The sequence below is a fragment of the Pseudophryne corroboree genome, chromosome 3, assembly GCF_028390025.1.
Source record: "Pseudophryne corroboree isolate aPseCor3 chromosome 3, aPseCor3.hap2, whole genome shotgun sequence".
Lineage (NCBI taxonomy): Eukaryota > Metazoa > Chordata > Amphibia > Anura > Myobatrachidae > Pseudophryne > Pseudophryne corroboree.
The window spans coordinates 386,343,166-386,362,833 of NC_086446.1; the positions used below are offsets into that span (position 1 = coordinate 386,343,166).

Below are 19,668 nucleotides of genomic sequence, written 5' to 3' on the forward strand. Positions count from 1 at the left end.
TCGGCTGTGCATGCAGGCCAATATGGACGATCTCGTCCATATTTGCCTGCAGTTCTATGGAGCCGCGTGACGGGGGGAGTGAAGAAACTTCACTCCCCCCGTCACTGCCCCCCCGCCGCCGGGTCGCTCGTCGGCCGTATCCGCCGTCGGGTAGCTCGGCGGCGGGTCGGCCAGTGTGTAGGGCCCTTAAGTTTCAAATATGCCTATATCCCATACAAAAGGAAGTCTTTAGTATTCACAAACACACTCAAAAGTTACCATATTATGGGGGAGACTTATCAAAGTTTGGGAATAGATAACATGGAAAAAGATTAATATGTATATTCAATTAAAGTCGGATCCATTCCGACATGCATTTGTAGGAATGGATCCGACAAGGGCTATCCAATGCCCATCTCAATTCGACTTTAAAAAAGTCGGATTGAGATGAGGGAGCTGAGGAGGAAGAGACGGGGAGAGCCACGGGGAGATGGGGGAGAGCAGCGGCTACAGCAGTGTATCGCTGTAGCAGGAGGATGTGGCACCGCCGCTAGACCTCACGGCAGCATCCACCCGGCTCCAGCAAGCGGGACCTCGCTTGCTGGAGCCGGGTGGACGCTGCCGTGAGTGCCGGCGGTGCCCGATCCTCCTGCTAATGCTGCTGTAGCCGCTGCTCTCTCCCCCTCGGCTCCCTCATCACAATCCAACTTTTTTTAAAGTCAGATTGAGATGGTCAGAAAGGGGGCCAAAAGCTGTCGGATTTGGCCCCGTTTCCAACAGAAGCATGCGAATCGGCGGCTATTCCGACCAATACACGTGCTTTCCGACAAGTCGTAATTCCAGACTTGCTGGATAATTTTGGGGTATACTGAATAGGTCGGAGCCCCTTCCGACCTAAAAGTCGAAAACTGCCGTCTTTCCGACAGACGGCAGCTTTCGACTACAATTGAATATACGGTTAAGTACCAACATATCAGCTCCTGTCATTTTTACACTCTGTGTTTGAAAAATGACAGTGAGGAGCTCATTAGTCTGTATTTTATCTCTCTCCAGGCTTTGATACATCTCACCCTATGACTGATTAAATGATGTATTGAAGGATGGAGCGACAAGTCGCTCCTTTCTTCATTACACATTCCACGGTCACTAGTGTATTGCCCGATCAGCCATGCAGCAGAGCCGACCAGGCGGCTACAGGCACCCACATATCGGGCATACACACAGAGCGGTATGCCCGATATGTCATTCTGTATCGTCCAGAAATGACATACTGAGCTGATATCTTCTCAGAGTGTACTCGGCTTCACAGGTCCCACCAACGTCTTGACTCTCTTTGCAAAGTATGTAAAACAAATACTAAATTATTGTCCATGTCAGGCCTTATCAGCATGCGCACCAATCTGGGATTGGCCATACACATACAGTATGGAGGATGGAACGACATATCGTTCCAGTGTTCATTTACACTGCATGTGGTCGCTTGCGATATCTTCTGTAGGTCCTACAGCAGGGCCAACCGGAAGACGTCACTAGTGACCACAGGAGCTAGCAAATTGGGCGTACACACAATGTAGCTGATTTGAAGTTACAAAATGGTAAATTGTCCCTACATAGCTGTAGTGTTTAACTGATAAGGTATTCTAATGTAGGAATGCAAAAAAGCCTTTTGCAGGCACGTTATGCTACCATTTATTTTAGGAGTATTTTAAACTTTGTATATAACATCAGAGATGTAGTCTGTATTGCTGAGGGAAGTGGTGATACAGAATGGTACGTAACACTGCAAACATTGGATCAATGATAAATAGACCTGTATAAAGCTTCAACTTGTAACTTTAGATGAATACTGGTCACTTTTTCCATAGATAAAAGGCACTGGTATGAAACCTCTCATCCAGCCTTTAATGTCACTGACAGTTACATCTGCTGGAAGCATGCTAAACATCCCTTCACAACCAGTGGTATAGTGCCAGATGGGGGTGGTTTGTAGGGGGCCCTACCAATAAAATTGTCAAAATGATATACTGGCTCCAGAGTTCCCACTATGCAACAGTGTGTCCCACTGTGAGATGCAGCTATGTGCGGGGGTCCCCTTGGGCAACTGCCCCGGCTGCTCAACTGTTAATCCAGAACTGGTGAGCGTTAATCAGAAGTGTATTACATCATATATTAAGATGTGAGACACTATAGGGAGGAATTCAATTGTTTTTAGGGTGGCAATACATAATCTGCGCCGGTATACTATAACATTATGGAAAGACTATTGTTATTGAAAGTAAATGTAAACGTGAAATAATTGTAATGAACTTGGAGAGCCATGAAATGTATGTCACACTTAATCACCTTGAAATAATGCATTGCTTCTCATGGCGCCAGTCTGTACAGCATATAATATAAACAAGGCTGCAGCGGGGGTATTCCTCTCCATCTACAGTCAGTACGTACTAAGGGCTGCCTGTCACTGTATGAGGTAATACAGTGACAGCCCTTAGTACGTACTACTGACTGTAGTTATTAAAGGCAGACAAGTGGCATTACAGTACATGGAGGGGGGTACAGGCAAATTCATGAATCCCAGGAACCCATTCCTACAGCAGCACGGATGCGTCTAGTAGTGTCAGCCTGTCAGGCGCCGCCTCACACACACATCCTTTTGAAATAAGCACATGTGTGCAGCGTTACATAGCGACAGCCAATCACAGCGATGCTGTAGCCAACCGTGGCGGCTGTGAGAGTCACCCAATAGCAGCCTCCTGCAGCCCACCAATGGGAGGCCGGCTTTTATCTCACTCCTCCATGCAGGAAGTGTAGCGCAGTACACTACAGGCAGCAGCAGGGCTGGTGGTACTGGCACTGTGTATCAGGCTCGGCTGCTGCCCTGTGTGTCGCTATATACGCCGGCTCCGCCATCAGCCACCCGGCAGCCCCGTATATGGGGACGGGGATAGTCAGAGACCACTGTCTGCGGCTGTACGGACTCTTCCCCAGTCAGCAGCGCTGCTCTCCCCGGCGCAGGGGTTCCCGGGCTGTAATATAAGGCAGGGTCTCGGCATAGACAGGACAGCCTACAGCGGGCACCTCTGCTCACTACGATGAATGTGGCCGGGCTGACGCTGCTGGTGCTGGCCGCCCTTGGTGTGGCAGTGGCAGGGAAGGTGTTCCAGAGCCTGTCCCACCTGAAGCCCCAGAGCCGGGACGCGGTGCAGGCGACGGCTGCGCAGGAGCTGCTGCAGCGGCTCATAGGGGACCGGGCTGATGAGTTTCTGGTGACCGTGAACAGCTCCCTGTCAGGCAGCGAGGGTCTGGACACTTACCGGCTGAGTTTCGAGGGAAGAAAGGTGGCGGTGGCGGGCAGCAGCGGGGTGGCGGCGGCCGCGGGATGCTACAGCTACCTGAGGCGCTACTGCGGCTGCCACATCTCGTGGTCGGGAGACCAGCTGCGCGTGCCGTCGCCCCTGCCCCCCGTGCCAGCGCCCGTCACTGTGACATCGCCCAACAGGTAACGCTGCTATGGCTCTGCGCTGCGCGTGTGTAACAGTCTCCAACAATTTGTATGTGTGTCTGTACTAGTCACTGTCCTCACGTTCCCCAGCAAGAAAGTGATCTAGCTCTCACTGGCATCTAATAGAAGACAGTTAGCAGCTACTGTAGCATTGCTGCCCGGTTGCCAAGTGTCCTCCTCTCCTCCCTAGGCACAGTCACTGATGTGTAGCATTTGCCCCTTTAGTTTTGTTGTTGGCTAATTGCGTTGTCAGTGTGAGGCCAGCACTGAGATTGTATTGAAGGGTTTTAGTGCTACATTTCAGCACAACGGTGATCATTAGAACTGAAGAAGTATGGCTTGTGTACAATGCCACGTTATGTTTGTTTAGTGGCACATTATTTTTTTCTTTTATCGTTGCCTTTATATCCGGTTTCTTTCGCTTACATGTGATAAAGCAGTCATGTGCAATTTACAAAACTACTTCCTTATTTTCCTTTTTTTTTTTTTTTTTATTGGAACTTAAAAGAGAAAATATTTACTTTGACAATTTTCTTGATACTTGTCTTGGTCTACACTTGTTAACACACAATGTGGCTCCCGCTGACCAGGAATTATCTGCATATATGCCTGCTTTTTGTTTTCATGTTTTACATAGGATAATAACTTGTGAGCAATTAGGCGCACATGCTGCCAATGTGGAGGCAGCACATCTCTAGATGTTTACAACTCTCTATATGTCCGCAAATACTCTATTGCTGTGTTAATGTATAAAGCTAGGTATACACCTAAAGATTTATATGTCCAGTCTGTCTGGGTCCGGTCAGTATCCCGGCAGTCGGTATACATAACACCAAACTCCAAACACTACTCTGAATACTGGTGCCGGGATACCAACAGGGATCCTAAGCATTGGGATGCTGCTGTTGGTGTTCTGACTGCCAGCATCCTAATACCATCCCAATCTGTCTGGTGGGAGCAAAAATTTGTCAGTTTGCTCTCTTGCATTATCAATCAACCATTTGCTCCCAAAAGCTGGAAAACAGACAATGGTCATTCAGACAAATTTATTCAAACAATTGTTTTTGTCCGTGTTTCAGCGTTTGGGAGCAAATGGTCAGGTATTTTGCTCCCATACATTATCAGATCTTTGTTCCCACCACACAGATACGTTTTTAGGTATGTGGCATTCCATTTTTGTTTTATACAGAGGGGAAACTCTTAACAGACTTGACTAGTATTGTATACAAAACAAAACGATGGGTAGGCCAAAAGCTGCTGTTCCTAGTGTCTGTTGGATCCCAATCCATAGAAGGGATAGAATAATCCTATTGTCTTCCGCAGTAGTTCATATATAAGGAAAAATAATGTAATCCTGAATATGACTGAGTCTAATTGCGATCAAAACGTCTTCATGTATCATACTCTCCTAATTAAGGTGAGAGGCAGGTCCAAAAAGCTGTCTGTATTTCTTGTGTTGGAATCAAGGTGTTTCCTCCCCTTATTAGTACATATTAGACAAAGCATTCCTATTGTATTATAGGGAAACATCTATACATAAACACTCCTTTATTAATCCTATTCACCTGGTGTTTAATGTTTCTTTCAGAGAGTACTCTTGATTCCATGAAGTACTGGTGGAACAGTAATCTCAAACAATAAAGGTCTATTTACTAAGGCTTGGATGGAGATAAAGTACTAGCCAATCGGCTACTAACTGCCATTTTTCAAACACAGCCTGTGACATGGCAGTTAGACACTGGTTGGTACTTTGTCTCCATCCAAGGCATAGTAAATAGACCCCGTAGTGTTCTCTGTAGGTGCAAGGTGCATATTATAATTTTGATGGGCCTAATTTTTAGATGTGTTGTGTCGCTACAGCTACCGTAGCTTTACATGTACAATTTTGTGCTTTACAATTAAACTATGTACTCCTTGCTGAATCCTACAACTACAGTGAACACTAAAGATGTAGAAAGAATACAGTATGCACCAATAGTGCATTACCAGATTTAAAAAAAAAAAAGGAAACACAAAGCACTTCAAGAATTAACAAAATCTTCAGAATCAAGAAATACCCAACAATATAGAGACCATGCTCATACCAGAAATACGATGATGCAAAACATCCATGAAGTCCTCACCCCAAACCTGGGAATGTTGGAGGGTGTTGTACTGTATGTAGTCCCCTGATGGTGGCTTGAGTTCAAGTTAGTAGAGAAGGTCCCAATGTGCCTGATGCTGTAGGTATTTTATCAAGGTTTGTGGTAGTGTCTCCCTGGGCAGCTTTCTGTATATCCATTCAAGTCTGACATGATGAAACCATGGTCAACTGACCTATCTAAAACATTTTAAAATATAAAAAAACATACAATATCCTAGTTAAACATATACAATGGATGGTGACACTCTTAAATATTCTATAAAAAAGACGGCAATCAATACATAGTCCATATACATACAGGGATATTAAAAATCCTGAACCATATATTATTTCTCTAACGTCCTAGAGGATGCTGGGGACTCCGTAAGGACCATGGGGAAGAGACGGGCTCCGCAGGAGACATGGGCACTTTAAGAAAGAATTTAGTTCCTGGTGTGCACTGGCTCCTCCCTCTCTGCCTCTCCTCCAGACCTCAGTTTGATTCTGTGCCCAGAGGAGCTGGGTGGTTTTCAGTGAGCTCTCCTGAGTTTGCTAATAGAAAGTTTTTTGTTAGGTTTTTTATTTTCAGGGAGCTCTGCTGGCAACAGGCTCCCTGCATCGTGGGACTGAGGGGAGAGAAGCAGCCCTACTCTCTGAAGCTAGGTCCTGCTTCTTAGGCTACTGGACACCATTAGCTCCAGAGGGATCGGTACGCAGGATCTCACCCTCGCCGTCCGTCCCAGAGCTGCGCCGTCGTCCCCCTCGCAGAGCCGGAAGACTGAAGCCGGGTGAGTATGAGAAGCAAGAAGACTTCACAGGCGGCAGAAGACTTCGTGATCTTTACTGGAGGTAACGCACAGCACTGCAGCTGTGCACCATTGCTCCACACACCTACACATACTCCGGTAACTGCCCTGGGCAGCATTTGGGACCTCATTCTGGCAAATAAATACATATATACAGCTGGGCACTGTATATATGTAGGAGCCCCCGCCAAAGAAATAAAATTTAAGCGGGGCAGAAGCCTGCCGCCGAGGGGGCGGGGCTTCTCCCTCAGCACTCACCAGCGCCATTTTTTCTCCACAGCACGCTGAGAGGAAGCTCCCCAGGCTCTCACCTGCTGTTAATATACTTTTTTGCACCTAATTGTGTTTTTTTTATCAGCAGCTACTGGGTTAACATTAAGTTACTGTGTTTATTCCTGAGTTATATAGCGCTGGGGTGCGTGCTGGCATACTCTCTCTCTGTCTCTCCAAAGGGCCTCGTGGGGGAACTGTCTTCAGAAAGGACATTCCCTGTGTGTGTGGTGTGTCGGTACGCTGGTGTCGACATGTCTGATGTGGGAGAGGAGCGGGAGCAAATGAATGTGGTGTCTCCGCCGACTGCGCCGACACCTGATTGGATGGATATGTGGAAGGTTTTAAATGATAATGTTAATTCTTTGCATAAAAGATTAGACAAGGCTGATGCATTGGGACAGTCAGGGTCTCAACCCGTGCCTGATCCTATGTCGCAGGGACCGTCGGGGTCTCATAAGCGCCCACTATCCCAAATTGTTGACACAGATACCGACATGGATTCTGACTCCAGTGTCGATTACGATGATGCAAAGTTACAGCCAAAGTTGGCTAAATCACTCCGATATATGATTATAGCAATTAAGGAGGTTTTGCACATCACAGAGGAAACCCCTGTCCCTGACACAAGGGTTTATATGTATAAGGGAAAGAAACCTGAGGTAACTTTTCCGCCCTCACACGAACTGAATGAGTTATGTGAAAAAGCTTGGGAGTCTCCAGATAAAAAACTGCAGATTTCCAAACGGATTCTTATGGCGTATCCTTTCACGCCAACGGACAGGTTACGATGGGAATCCTCCCCTAGGGTGGACAAAGCTTTAACTTGCTTATCCAAAAAGGTAGCCCTGCCGTCCCAGGATACGGCTACCTTCAAGGATGCTGCTGATCGCAAACAGCAGGGTACCCTGAAGTCCATTTATACACATTCAGGTATCTTGCTCAGACCGGCAATCGCGTCGGCCTGGGTCTGTAGTGCAGTAGCGGCATGGACTGATACCTTATCAGAGGAGTTTGATACCCTAGATAGGGTTACTGTTTTATTGACCCTGGGGCATATTAAAGACGCTGTCCTTTATATGAGAGATGCTCAAAGAGACATTAGTCTGCTGGGTTCTAGAATAAACGCTATGTCGATTTCTGCCAGAAGGAGGGTCCTGTGGACTCGGCAATGGACAGGTGATGCCGACTCAAAACGGCATATGGTGGTTTTACCTTACAGGGGTGAGGAATTGTTCGGTGAAGGTCTATCGGACCTGGTCTCCACAGCTACGGCTGGAAAGTCAAATTTTTTGCCTTATGTTCCCTCACAGCCTAAGAGAGCACCGCATTATCAAATGCAGTCCTTTCGATCACAAAGAAACAAGAAAGTCCGAGGTGCGTCCTTTCTTGCCAGAGGGAGGGGCAGAGGAAAGAAGCTGCACAATACAGCTAGTTCCCAGGAACAGAAGTCCTCCCCGGCCTCTGCAAAATCCACCGCATGATGCTGGGGCTCCACTGGCGGAGTCGGGGCCAGTGGGGGCGCGTCTTCGGAATTTCAGCCACATGTGGGTTCACTCCCAGGTGGATCCCTGGGCAATAGAAATTGTGTCTCAGGGTTACAAGCTGGAATTCGAAGAGGTGCCTCCTCGCCGGTTTTTCAAATCGGCCCTACCGTATTCCCCCCTAGAGAGGGAGATAGTGTTAAATGCAATACAAAAATTGTATCTTCAGCAGGTGGTGGTCGAGGTTCCTCTCCTTCAACAGGGAAGGGGGTATTATTCGACCATGTTTGTGGTTCCGAAACCGGACGGTTCGGTCAGACCCATATTGAATTTAAAATCTCTGAACCTATACTTGAAGAGGTTCAAGATGGAATCGCTAAGAGCGGTCACCGCCAGCCTGGAAGGGGGGGATTTTATGGTGTCACTGGACATAAAGGATGCGTACCTTCATGTCCCCATTTATCCACCTCATCAGGCATACCTAAGATTTGCGGTACAGGACTGTCATTACCAATTTCAGACGTTGCCGTTTGGTCTCTCAACGGCTCAGAGGATTTTCACCAAGGTAATGGCGGAAATGATGGTGCTCCTGCGCAAGCAGGGTGTCGCAATTATCCCGTACTTGGACGATCTCCTCATAAAAGGGAGATCAAGAGAGCAGTTGCTGAACAGCGTATTTCTTTCACTGAAAGTGTTAGAACAACACGGCTGGATTCTCAATATCCCAAAGTCGCAGTTGGTTCCTACGACTCGTCTGCCCTTCTTGGGCATGATTCTGGACACGACCCAGAAAAGGGTTTATCTTCCGATAGAAAAAGCCCAGGAACTTATGACTCTGGTCAGGAACCTTTTGAAAACAAGACAGGTGTCTGTGCATCATTGCACTCGAGTCCTGGGAAAGATGGTGGCCTCATACGAGGCCATTCCCTTTGGCAGGTTCCATGTGAGGACTTTCCAATGGGATCTGTTGGACAAGTGGTCCGGATCACATCTACAGATGCATCGGTTGATCACCCTGTCCCCCAGGGCTAGGGTGTCACTCCTGTGGTGGCCGCAGAGTGCTCACCTTCTCGAGGACCGCTGGTTCGGCATTCGGGATTGGATCCTGGTGACCACAAACGCAAGCCTCCGCGGTTGGGGAGCAGTCACACAGGGAAGAAATTTCAAGAGACTTGTCTGCACATCAACATCCTGGAACTAAGGGCCATATACAACGCCCTACGTCAAGCGGAGGCCTTACTTCGCGACCAACCAGTTCTGATCCAGTCACACAACATCACCGCAGTGGCTCATGTAAACCGCCAAGGCGGCACAAGGAGCAGAGCGGCAATGGCGGAAGCCACCAGGATTCTTCGCTGGGCGGAGAATCCTGTAAGTGCACTGTCAGCAGTGTTCATTCCGGGAGTGGACAACTGGGAAGCAGACTTCCTCAGCAGACACGACCTACACCCGGGAGAGTGGGGACTTCATCCAGAAGTCTTCGCACAGATTGTGAGTCGGTGGGAACTGCCACAGATAGACATGATGGCGTCCCGCCTCAACAACAAGCTGCAGAGGTATTGCGCCAGGTCAAGAGACCCTCAGGCAGTAGCGGTAGACGCCTTCGTGACACCGTGGGTGTTTCGGTCCGTCTATGTATTTCCTCCTCTTCCTCTCATACCAAAGGTGTTGAGAATAGTAAGAAGAAAAGGAGTGAGAACAATCCTCGTTGTTCCAGGGTCCCTGTCTGTTCCAAGACTTACCTCGGCTGCGTTTGACGGCATGGCGGTTGAACGCCGGATCCTAGCGGAGAAAGGTATTCCGGTGGAGGTTATCCCTACGCTGATAAAGGCTAGGAAGGAAGTAACAGCAAAACATTATCACCATATATGGCGAAGATATGTTTCTCTAACGTCCTAGTGGATGCTGGGAACTCCGTAAGGACCATGGGGAATAGCGGGCTCCGAAGGAGGCTGGGCACTCTAGAAAGATTTAGGACTACCTGGTGTGCACTGGCTCCTCCCACTATGACCCTCCTCCAAGCCTCAGTTAGATTTCGTGCCCGGCCGAGGTTGGATGCACACTAGGGGCTCTCCTGAGCCCTTAGAAAGAAAGTATAATTTTAGGTTTTTTATTTTCAGTGAGACCTGCTGGCAACAGGCTCACTGCAGCGAGGGACTAAGGGGAGAAGAAGCGAACTCGCCTGCTTGCAGCCGGATTGGGCTTCTTAGGCTACTGGACACCATTAGCTCGAGAGGGATCGACCGCAGGCCCAGTCCTTGGTGTTCGGTCCCGGAGCCGCGCCGCCGTCCCCCTTACAGAGCCAGAAGCAAGAAGAGGTCCGGAAAATCGGCGGCAGAAGACATCAGTCTTCACCAAGGTAGCGCACAGCACTGCAGCTGTGCGCCATTGCTCCTCATGCACACTTCACACTCCGGTCACTGAGGGTGCAGGGCGCTTGGGGGGGGGGGGGGCGCCCTGAGCTGCAATAAAAACACCTTGGCTGGCAAAAATACCACAATATATAGCCCTAGAGGCTATATATGTGGTAAATTCCCCTGCCAGAATCCAGAAAAAAGCGGGAGAATAGGCCGCGGAAAAGGGGCGGAGCTATCTCCCTCAGACACACTGGCGCCATTTCTCCTTCACAGATCCGCTGGAAGGAAGCTCCCTGGCTCTCCCCTGCAGTCTACACTTCAGAACAGGGTAAAAACAGAGAGGGGGGGCACTAAATTTGGGCGCAATACATATGTAATATAAAAAGCAGCTATAGGGGACATAACTTAGTTAGTCCCTGCATTATATAGCGCTCTGGTGTGTGCTGGCATACTCTCACTCTGTCCCCCCAAAGGGCTTTTGTGGGTCCTGTCCTCATTCGGAGCATTCCTTGTGTGTGTGCGGTGTGTCGGTACGGCTGTGTCGACATGTTTGATGAGGATAATGATGTGGAGGCGGAGCAGATGCCTTTAGAAGGGATGTCACCCCCTGCGGGGCAGACACCTGAGTGGATGGGCTTATGGAAAGTAATGAGTGCACGTATAGACTCCTTATATAAGAAAATCGACGACATGCCAAATGTGGGACAGCCGACTTCTCAGCACGTGCCTGCCCAGGCGTCGCATGGGTCGTCAGGGGCTCTAAAACGCCCGCTACCTCAAGCAGACCCAGATGTCGACACGGATACTGACACCAGTGTCGACGACGAGTCAAACCTGATGCCCACTAAGGCCATTCACTGTATGATTGAGGCAATGAAAGAGGTGTTAAACATTTCTGATATAACTACTGGTACCACTAAAAAGGGTATTATGTTTGGAGAGAAAAAACTACCCTTAGTTTTTCCCCCATCAGATGAATTAAATGAAGTGTGTGAAGAAGCGTGGGCTTTCCCTGATAAAAAATTGGTAATTCCTAAGAAGGTACTAATGGCGTTCCCTTTCCCGCCAGAGGATAGGTCACGTTGGGAAACACCCCCTAGAGTGGATAAAGCGCTCACACGTTTGTCTGAAAAGGTGGCACTACCGTCTCCGGATACGGCCGCCCTCAAGGAACCTGCTGATAGAAAGCAGGAGGCGATCCTGAAGTCTGTATATACACACACAGGCATTATACTTAGGCCAGCTATTGCGTCAGCTTGGATGTGCAGTGCTGCCGCTGCGTGGTCAGATAAACTGTCAGAAAATATTGACACATTAGACAGAGACACGATCCTGTTAACCATAGACCATATTAAAGACTCAGTCTTATATATGAGAGATGCACAAAGGGAAATCTGCCGATTGGCATCTAAAGTAAGTGCATTGTCCATTTCTGCTAGGAGAGGCTTATGGACTCCCCAGTGGACAGGAGATGCAGATTCAAAAAAGCACATGGAAGTGTTACCATATAAGGGTGAGGAATTATTTGGGGATGGTCTCTCGGACCTAGTTTCCACAGCAACGTCTGGGAAGTCAGCGTTTTTACCCCATGTCCCCTCACAGCCTAAGAAGACGCCGTTTTATCAGGTTCAGTCCTTTCGGACCCAGAAAAACAGGCGTGGAAAAGGCGGGTCCTTTCTGTCCAGAGGCAGAGGTAGGGGAAAAAGACTGCAACAAACAGCAGGTTCCCAGGAGCAAAAGTCCTCCCCCGCTTCTTCTTCCAAGTCCGCCGCATGACGGTGGGGCTCCACAGGCGGAGCCAGGTACGGTGGGGGGCCACCTCAAGAATTTCAGCGATCAGTGGGCTCGCTCACAGGTGGATCCCTGGATCCTTCAAATAGTATCTCAGGGGTACAAACTGGAATTCGAGGCGTCTCCACCCCACCGGTTCCTAAAATCTGCCTTGCCGATTGCTCCCTCAGACAGGGAGGCTGTGCTAGCGGCAATTCACAAGCTGTATTCCCAGCAGGTGATAATCAAGGTACCCCTACTTCAACAAGACCGGGGTTACTATTCCACACTATTTGTGGTACCGAAACCGGACGGTTCGGTGAGACCCATTTTAAATTTGAAATCCTTGAACACATACATAAAAAAATTAAAGTTCAAGATGGAATCGCTCAGGGCGGTTATTGCGAGCCTGGACGAGGGGGATTACATGGTATCCCTGGACATCAAGGATGCTTACTTGCATGTCCCCATTTACCATCCTCACCAGGAGTACCTCAGATTTGTGGTACAGGATTGCCATTACCAATTCCAGACGCTGCCGTTTGGACTGTCCACGGCACCGAGGGTATTTACCAAGGTGATGGCGGAAATGATGATACTCCTTCGAAAAAAGGGAGGTTTAATTATCCCGTACTTGGACGATCTCCTAATAAAAGCGAGGTCCAAGGAACAGTTGTTGGTTGGGAGTAGCACTATCTCAGGAGGTGCTGCACCAGCACGGCTGGATTCTGAATATCCCAAAGTCACAGCTAGTTTTAACGACACGACTACTGTTCCTGGGTATGATTCTGGATACAGTCCAGAAAAAAGTGTTTCTCCCGGAGGAGAAAGCCAGGGAGTTGTCATCTCTAGTCAGAGACCTCCTGAAACCAAAACAGGTATCAGTGCATCACTGCACGCGGGTCCTGGGAAAGATGGTGGCTTCTTACGAAGCAATTCCCTTCGGCAGGTTCCATGCCAGAATCTTTCAGTGGGACCTGTTGGACCAGTGGTCCGGATCGCATCTTCAGATGCATCGCTTGATAACCCTGTCTCCAAGAACCAGGGTGTCACTACTGTGGTGGCTGCAGAGTGCCCATCTTCTAGAGGGCCGCAGGTTCTGCATACAGGACTGGGTCCTGGTGACCACGGATGCCAGCCTTCGAGGCTGGGGGGCAGTCACACAGGGAAGAAACTTCCAAGGAATATGGTCGAGTCAGGAGACTTCCCTTCACATAAATATTCTGGAACTAAGGGCCATTTACAATGCCCTAAATCAAGCAAAATCCCTGCTCCTACAACAGCCGGTGCTGATTCAGTCAGACAACATCACGGCAGTCGCCCATGTAAATCGACAGGGCGGCACAAGAAGCAGGATGGCGATGGCGGAAGCCACAAGAATTCTCCGATGGGCGGAGAATCATGTACTAGCACTGTCAGCAGTGTTCATTCCGGGAGTGGACAACTGGGAAGCAGACTTCCTCAGCAGACACGACCTCCACCCGGGAGAGTGGGGACTTCATCCAGAAGTCTTCCAGATGCTGGTAAACCGTTGGGAAAAACCACAGGTGGACATGATGGCGTCCCGCCTCAACAAAAAGTTAAAAAGATATTGCGCCAGGTCAAGGGACCCTCAGGCGATAGCTGTGGACGCTCTAGTGACACCGTGGGTGTACCAGTCGGTTTATGTGTTCCCTCCTCTGCCTCTCATACCAAAGGTATTGAGAATAATAAGAAAGCGAGGAGTAAACACCATTCTCGTGGTTCCGGATTGGCCAAGACGAGCGTGGTACCCGGAACTTCAAGAGATGCTCTCAGAGGACCCGTGGCCTCTACCGCTCAGACAGGACCTGCTACAACAGGGGCCCTGTCTGTTCCAAGACTTACCGCGGCTGCGTTTGACGGCATGGCGGTTGAACACCGGATCCTAAAGGAAAAGGGTATTCCGGAAGAAGTCATTCCTACGCTTATTAAGGCTAGGAAAGATGTTACGGCAAAGCATTATCACCGCATATGGCGGAAATATGTTGCATGGTGCGAGGCCAAAAAGGCCCCAACAGAGGAATTTCAACTAGGTCGATTTCTGCATTTCCTGCAAGCAGGAGTGAATATGGGCCTAAAACTAGGCTCCATTAAAGTACAGATCTCTGCTCTGTCGATTTTTCTTTCAAAAAGAACTAGCTTCAGTACCTGAAGTTCAGACATTTGTGAAAGGAGTGCTGCATATTCAGCCCCCATTTGTGCCTCCTGTGGCACCTTGGGATCTCAACGTGATGTTGAGTTTCTTAAAATCACATTGGTTTGAGCCACTAAAAACCGTGGATCTGAAATATCTCACGTGGAAAGTGGTCATGTTATTGGCCTTGGCTTCAGCCAGGCGAGTGTCAGAATTGGCGGCTTTATCATGTAAAAGCCCTTATCTGATTTTCCATATGGATAGGGCAGAATTGAGGACTCGTCCCCAGTTTCTCCCTAAGGTGGTGTCAGCGTTTCACCTGAACCAGCCTATTGTGGTGCCTGCGGCTACTAAGGATTTGGAGGACTCCAAGTTGCTAGACGTTGTCAGGGCCCTGAAAATATATGTTTCCAGGACGGCTGGAGTCAGAAAATCTGACTCGCTGTTTATCCTGTATGCACCCAACAAGCTGGGTGCTCCTGCTTCTAAGCAGTCTATTGCTCGCTGGATTTGTAGTACAATTCAGCTTGCACATTCTGTGGCAGGCATGCCACAGCCAAAATCTGTAAATGCCCATTCCACAAGGAAGGTGGGCTCATCTTGGGCGGCTGCCCGAGGCGTCTCGGCTTTACAACTTTGCCGAGCAGCTACTTGGTCAGGGGCAAACACATTTGCAAAATTCTACAAATTTGATACCCTGGCTGAGGAGGACCTGGAGTTCTCTCATTCGGTGCTACAGAGTCATCCGCACTCTCCCGCCCGTTTGGGAGCTTTGGTATAATCCCCATGGTCCTTACGGAGTTCCCAGCATCCACTAGGACGTTAGAGAAAATAAGAATTTACTCACCGGTAATTCTATTTCTCGTAGTCCGTAGTGGATGCTGGGCGCCCATCCCAAGTGCGGATTGTCTGCAATACTTGTAAATAGTTGTTATTGTTAACTAAAGGGTTATTGTTGAGCCATCTGTTGAGAGGCTCAGTTGTTTTTCATACTGTCAAACTGGATATAGTATCACGAGTTGTACGGTGTGATTGGTGTGGCTGGTAAGAGTCTTACCCGGGATTCTAAATCCTTCCTTATTATGTCTGCTCGTCCGGGCACGGTGTCCTAACTGAGGCTTGGAGGAGGGTCATAGTGGGAGGAGCCAGTGCACACCAGGTAGTCCTAAATCTTTCTAGAGTGCCCAGCCTCCTTCGGAGCCCGCTATTCCCCATGGTCCTTACGGAGTTCCCAGCATCCACTACGGACTACGAGAAATAGAATTACCGGTGAGTAAATTGTTATTTTCTTGGTGTGAGGCCAGGAATGCTCCTACGGAAGAATTCCATCTGGGCTGTTTCCTTCACTTCCTACAAACTGGAGTGGATTTGGGCCTTAAATTAGGCTCCATTAAGGTCCAGATTTCGTCCCTATCCATTTTCTTTCAAAAAGAATTGGCTTCTCTCCCAGAAGTTCAGACTTTTGTTAAGGGAGTACTGCATATTCAGCCTCCGTTTGTGCCTCCGGTGGCGCCTTGGGACCTTAATGTGGTCTTGGGCTTCCTAAAGTCACACTGGTTTTAACCACTGAAAACGGTGGAGTTGAAATATCTCACTTGGAAGGTGGTCATGTTATTAGCCCTGGCTTCGGCTAGGCGAGTGTCTGAATTAGCGGCTTTATCACATATAAGCCCCTATCTGGGTTTCCATATGGATAGAGCGGAATTGCGGACACGTCCTCAGTTCCTGCCAAAAGTGGTTTCATCCTTTCATATGAACCAACCTATTGTGGTGCCTGTGGCTACACGGGACTTAGAGGATTCCGAGTCCCTTGATGTGGTCAGGGTTTTGGAAAATGTATGTAGCCAGGATGGCTACAGTCCGAAAAACAGAAGCACTGTTTGTTCTGTATGCAGCTAACAAGCTTGGCGGCCCTGCTTCAAAGCAGACTCTTACTCGCTGGATCTGTAACACGATTCAGCAGGCGCATTCTACGGCAGGATTGCTGTTACCTAAATCGATCAAGGCCCATTCCACTAGGAAAGTGGGCTCTTCTTGGGCGGCTGCCCGAGGGGTCTCGGCACTACAGCTGTGTCGAGCTGCTACTTGGTCGGGTACAAACACCTTTGCAAAATTCTATAAGTTTGATACCCTGGCTGAGGAGGACCTCATGTTTGCTCAATCGGTGCTGCAGAGTCATCCGCACTCTCCCGCCCGTTTGGGAGCTTTGGTATAATTCCCATGGTCCTTACGGAGTCCCCAGCATCCTCTAGGACGTTAGAGAAAATAAGATTTTACTTACCGGTAAATCTATTTCTCTTAGTCCGTAGAGGATGCTGGGCGCCCGTCCCAAGTGCGGACTTCTTCTGCAATACTTGTATATAGTTATTGCTTCAATAAGGGTTACGTTATTGTTGCATCGGGCGTGAACTGATGCTATGTTTTTGTCATACTGTTTACTGGATTGTTATCACAAGTTATACGGTGTGATTGGTGTGGCTGGTATGAATCTTGCCCTTGGATTAACAAAAATCCTTTCCTCGTACTGTCCATCTCCTCTGGGCACAGTTCTCTAACTGAGGTCTGGAGGAGGGGCAGAGAGGGAGGAGCCAGTGCACACCAGGAACTAAATTCTTTCTTAAAGTACCCATGTCCACTGCGGAGCCGGTCTCTTCCCCATGGTCCTTACGGAGTCCCCAGCATCCTCTACGGACTACGAGAAATAGATTTACCGGTAAGTAAAATCTTATTATTAGTATCCATATGGTAAATCCTATAGAGGAGGTGACAATAGCATTCATATCCAATCCGACTCAGACCACAGAAGTTGCTCTGGCATGGTTCTAACTGTTCACTGTATCACCTAGCAGATGGAACACAAGCCATAGTTCACGGCGGCTTCCAGCAGATGTACCGGAAGTCGTAGTGTTCCTCCTCTTGGAACACATGCACGTCATGTGGAAGATATCAGTCGTGATACCAGTCTGCAGGCTTGGGGCGCAGTAGTGCTAGGTCTATGTCTCTAAGGTGTTTGAACCCAGGCAGAGGCAAGAGTTCCAATAAACATATTGGAGTTAAGGGCCATTCCTCTGGCTCTCCTTCAGGCCCAGTCTGATTTTCAAGGAAGGCGCTCAAGATGCAGTTGGACAATGCCATGGTTTACAATAACCACTAAGGCGAAACGTGCAGCTCCGTGGCGATTGAGGAAACCGTCAAGATCTATCAATGGACAAAGAGGCATGTGCCGGAGGCATCAGCAGTGTTTGATTTCACCTACCCTGAGCTGGTGATAAGTAGTGCAAAATCCCTATTTTAAGGTAAAATGTTGGGATTTGGTTCAGAATCCCTGGGACATATATACTTTTACCCATTTTTATGTATCCCTAAATTAATGAGAGCACTTATTTTCCTGAAAGAAAAAAAAGATTTCTGTTTTTTTTTTTTTTACATAAGTAAAATGTACTCTCCGCTAGAACAAATAAAAAAAAAAATAGAAAAAAATGACGGGGGGTGTGAATTAGGGGAAAACAGGGGATCTTTTACTTTTATGTGTATTTCTTTTTCCTCTTAACTAATAACATAAGTATTCTTATCCTTTCTTCTGTCACCTCTGAGCTTTGGTTCCATGGAACAATTTACTAAAGTATTGCAGATGTTTTGTTGCATGATGTCCAGGAAGGTAACGCAACCACCCCCCACAGTGGCAACTAATAATGCAAACCAGACTCTCACATGAGATTCATTACTGAATCATGGATTTAAAACTAGAAAGAAAGAAAAAAGTTTTCATTTAAATAAACAATTAATAGCAAAGTATGTATTTAAAAAAAAAAAAAAAAAAAATTATGGTTTTTATGTTATAAAAATTCTTAAACACCAAGGTAATGTAAGATTAATATTTAAAGCAAGATAGCATATGGAGTGAAAAAGCTATGTGTTATATGTAGAAGAAAACTCAGGAGTTACATGATGAAAGAAAAGACTCCTAAATGTGGGATCCAATATTTAGTAAAGTCTCCTGGAACTATGATGGGTCAAAGACAACCAGTTAATTAAATAAAATTAAAAGGTAGACCAGTGTTGGTTATTATTATTATACATTTTTTATTTATAGGCTGAAACAATTCGTACGCAGCGCCATACAGAGGGCAAAACAGTAGGATAGTACAGTATCCGGACTCCAGGTCGACACACCTTAGGTCGACATGGACAAAAGGTCGACATCAGTTTTTCACTTTCTTTTTCATTTTTTTTACTTTTTCATACTCTACGATCCACGTGGACTACGATTGGGAATGGTAACCTGTGCCGAGCGCAGGGAGGCACCTTGCCCGAAGCATGGCGAGCGGACGCGGTGCACTAATTAGGGTTCCCATCACTCTACGAAGAAAACGACACCACAAAAACATAAAAAAACTCATGTTGACCTTATGTCCATGTCGACCTAAGGTGTGTGGACCAATTGGTGTTGACCTTTTTCATGTCGACCTGGAGTCCTAGACCCGGATAGTACAATACAGTAGACAAATAGCACTACAATTCTCAATGCAGCCACTGATGCAAGGAGTTTAATGGAAATACTCAGCATAATCTGATACCTTTACCAATTGGTATGGGTGATCTGAAGAAACCAAAACAAAGGAGGAGTGGAGTCCAGGAGCAGAGAGCTAAAGGTGGAGATGTAGCGTGTAGTTGGTATGTAAGAGAATTAGGTAATGAGATGAGGAGGAAGGAGGTCCCTTCTCATGGAGCATACAGTCTAAAGCAGTGTTTCTCTATCGTCCTAAGTGGATGCTGGGGTTCCTGAAAGGACCATGGGGGAATAGCGGCTCCGCAGGAGACAGGGCACAAAAAAGTAAAGCTTTACTAGGTCAGGTGGTGTGCACTGGCTCCTCCCCCTATGACCCTCCTCCAGACTCCAGTTAGATTTTGTGCCCGAACGAGAAGGGTGCAATCTAGGTGGCTCTCCTAAAGAGCTGCTTAGAGAAAGTTTAGTTTAGGTTTTTTTCTTTACAGTGAGTCCTGCTGGCAACAGGATCACTGCAACGTGGGACTTAGGGGGAAAGTAGTAAACTCACCTGCATGCAGAGTGGATTTGCTGCTTGGCTACTGGACACCATTAGCTCCAGAGGGATCGAACACAGGCCCAGCCGTGGAGTCCGGTCCCGGAGCCGCGCCGCCGACCCCCTTGCAGATGCTGAAGCGTGAAGAGGTCCGGAAACCGGCGGCTGAAGACTCCTCAGT

The 19,668-nt window shown here is 47.9% G+C and overlaps 1 protein-coding gene across 1 annotated transcript in view; it reads left to right on the top strand.

Moving 5' to 3' along the window:
• The first annotated feature begins 2,713 nt into the window (after nt 1–2,713).
• The window catches only part of NAGLU (N-acetyl-alpha-glucosaminidase), a 111,853-nt gene continuing 94,898 nt past the window's right edge, over nt 2,714–19,668 (top strand). Inside the window, exon 1 of the mRNA XM_063960021.1 lies at nt 2,714–3,478. Within this exon, the coding sequence (XP_063816091.1) occupies nt 3,072–3,478 (407 nt within the window). The 5' untranslated portion in view covers nt 2,714–3,071. The remainder of the gene's footprint in view (nt 3,479–19,668) is intronic.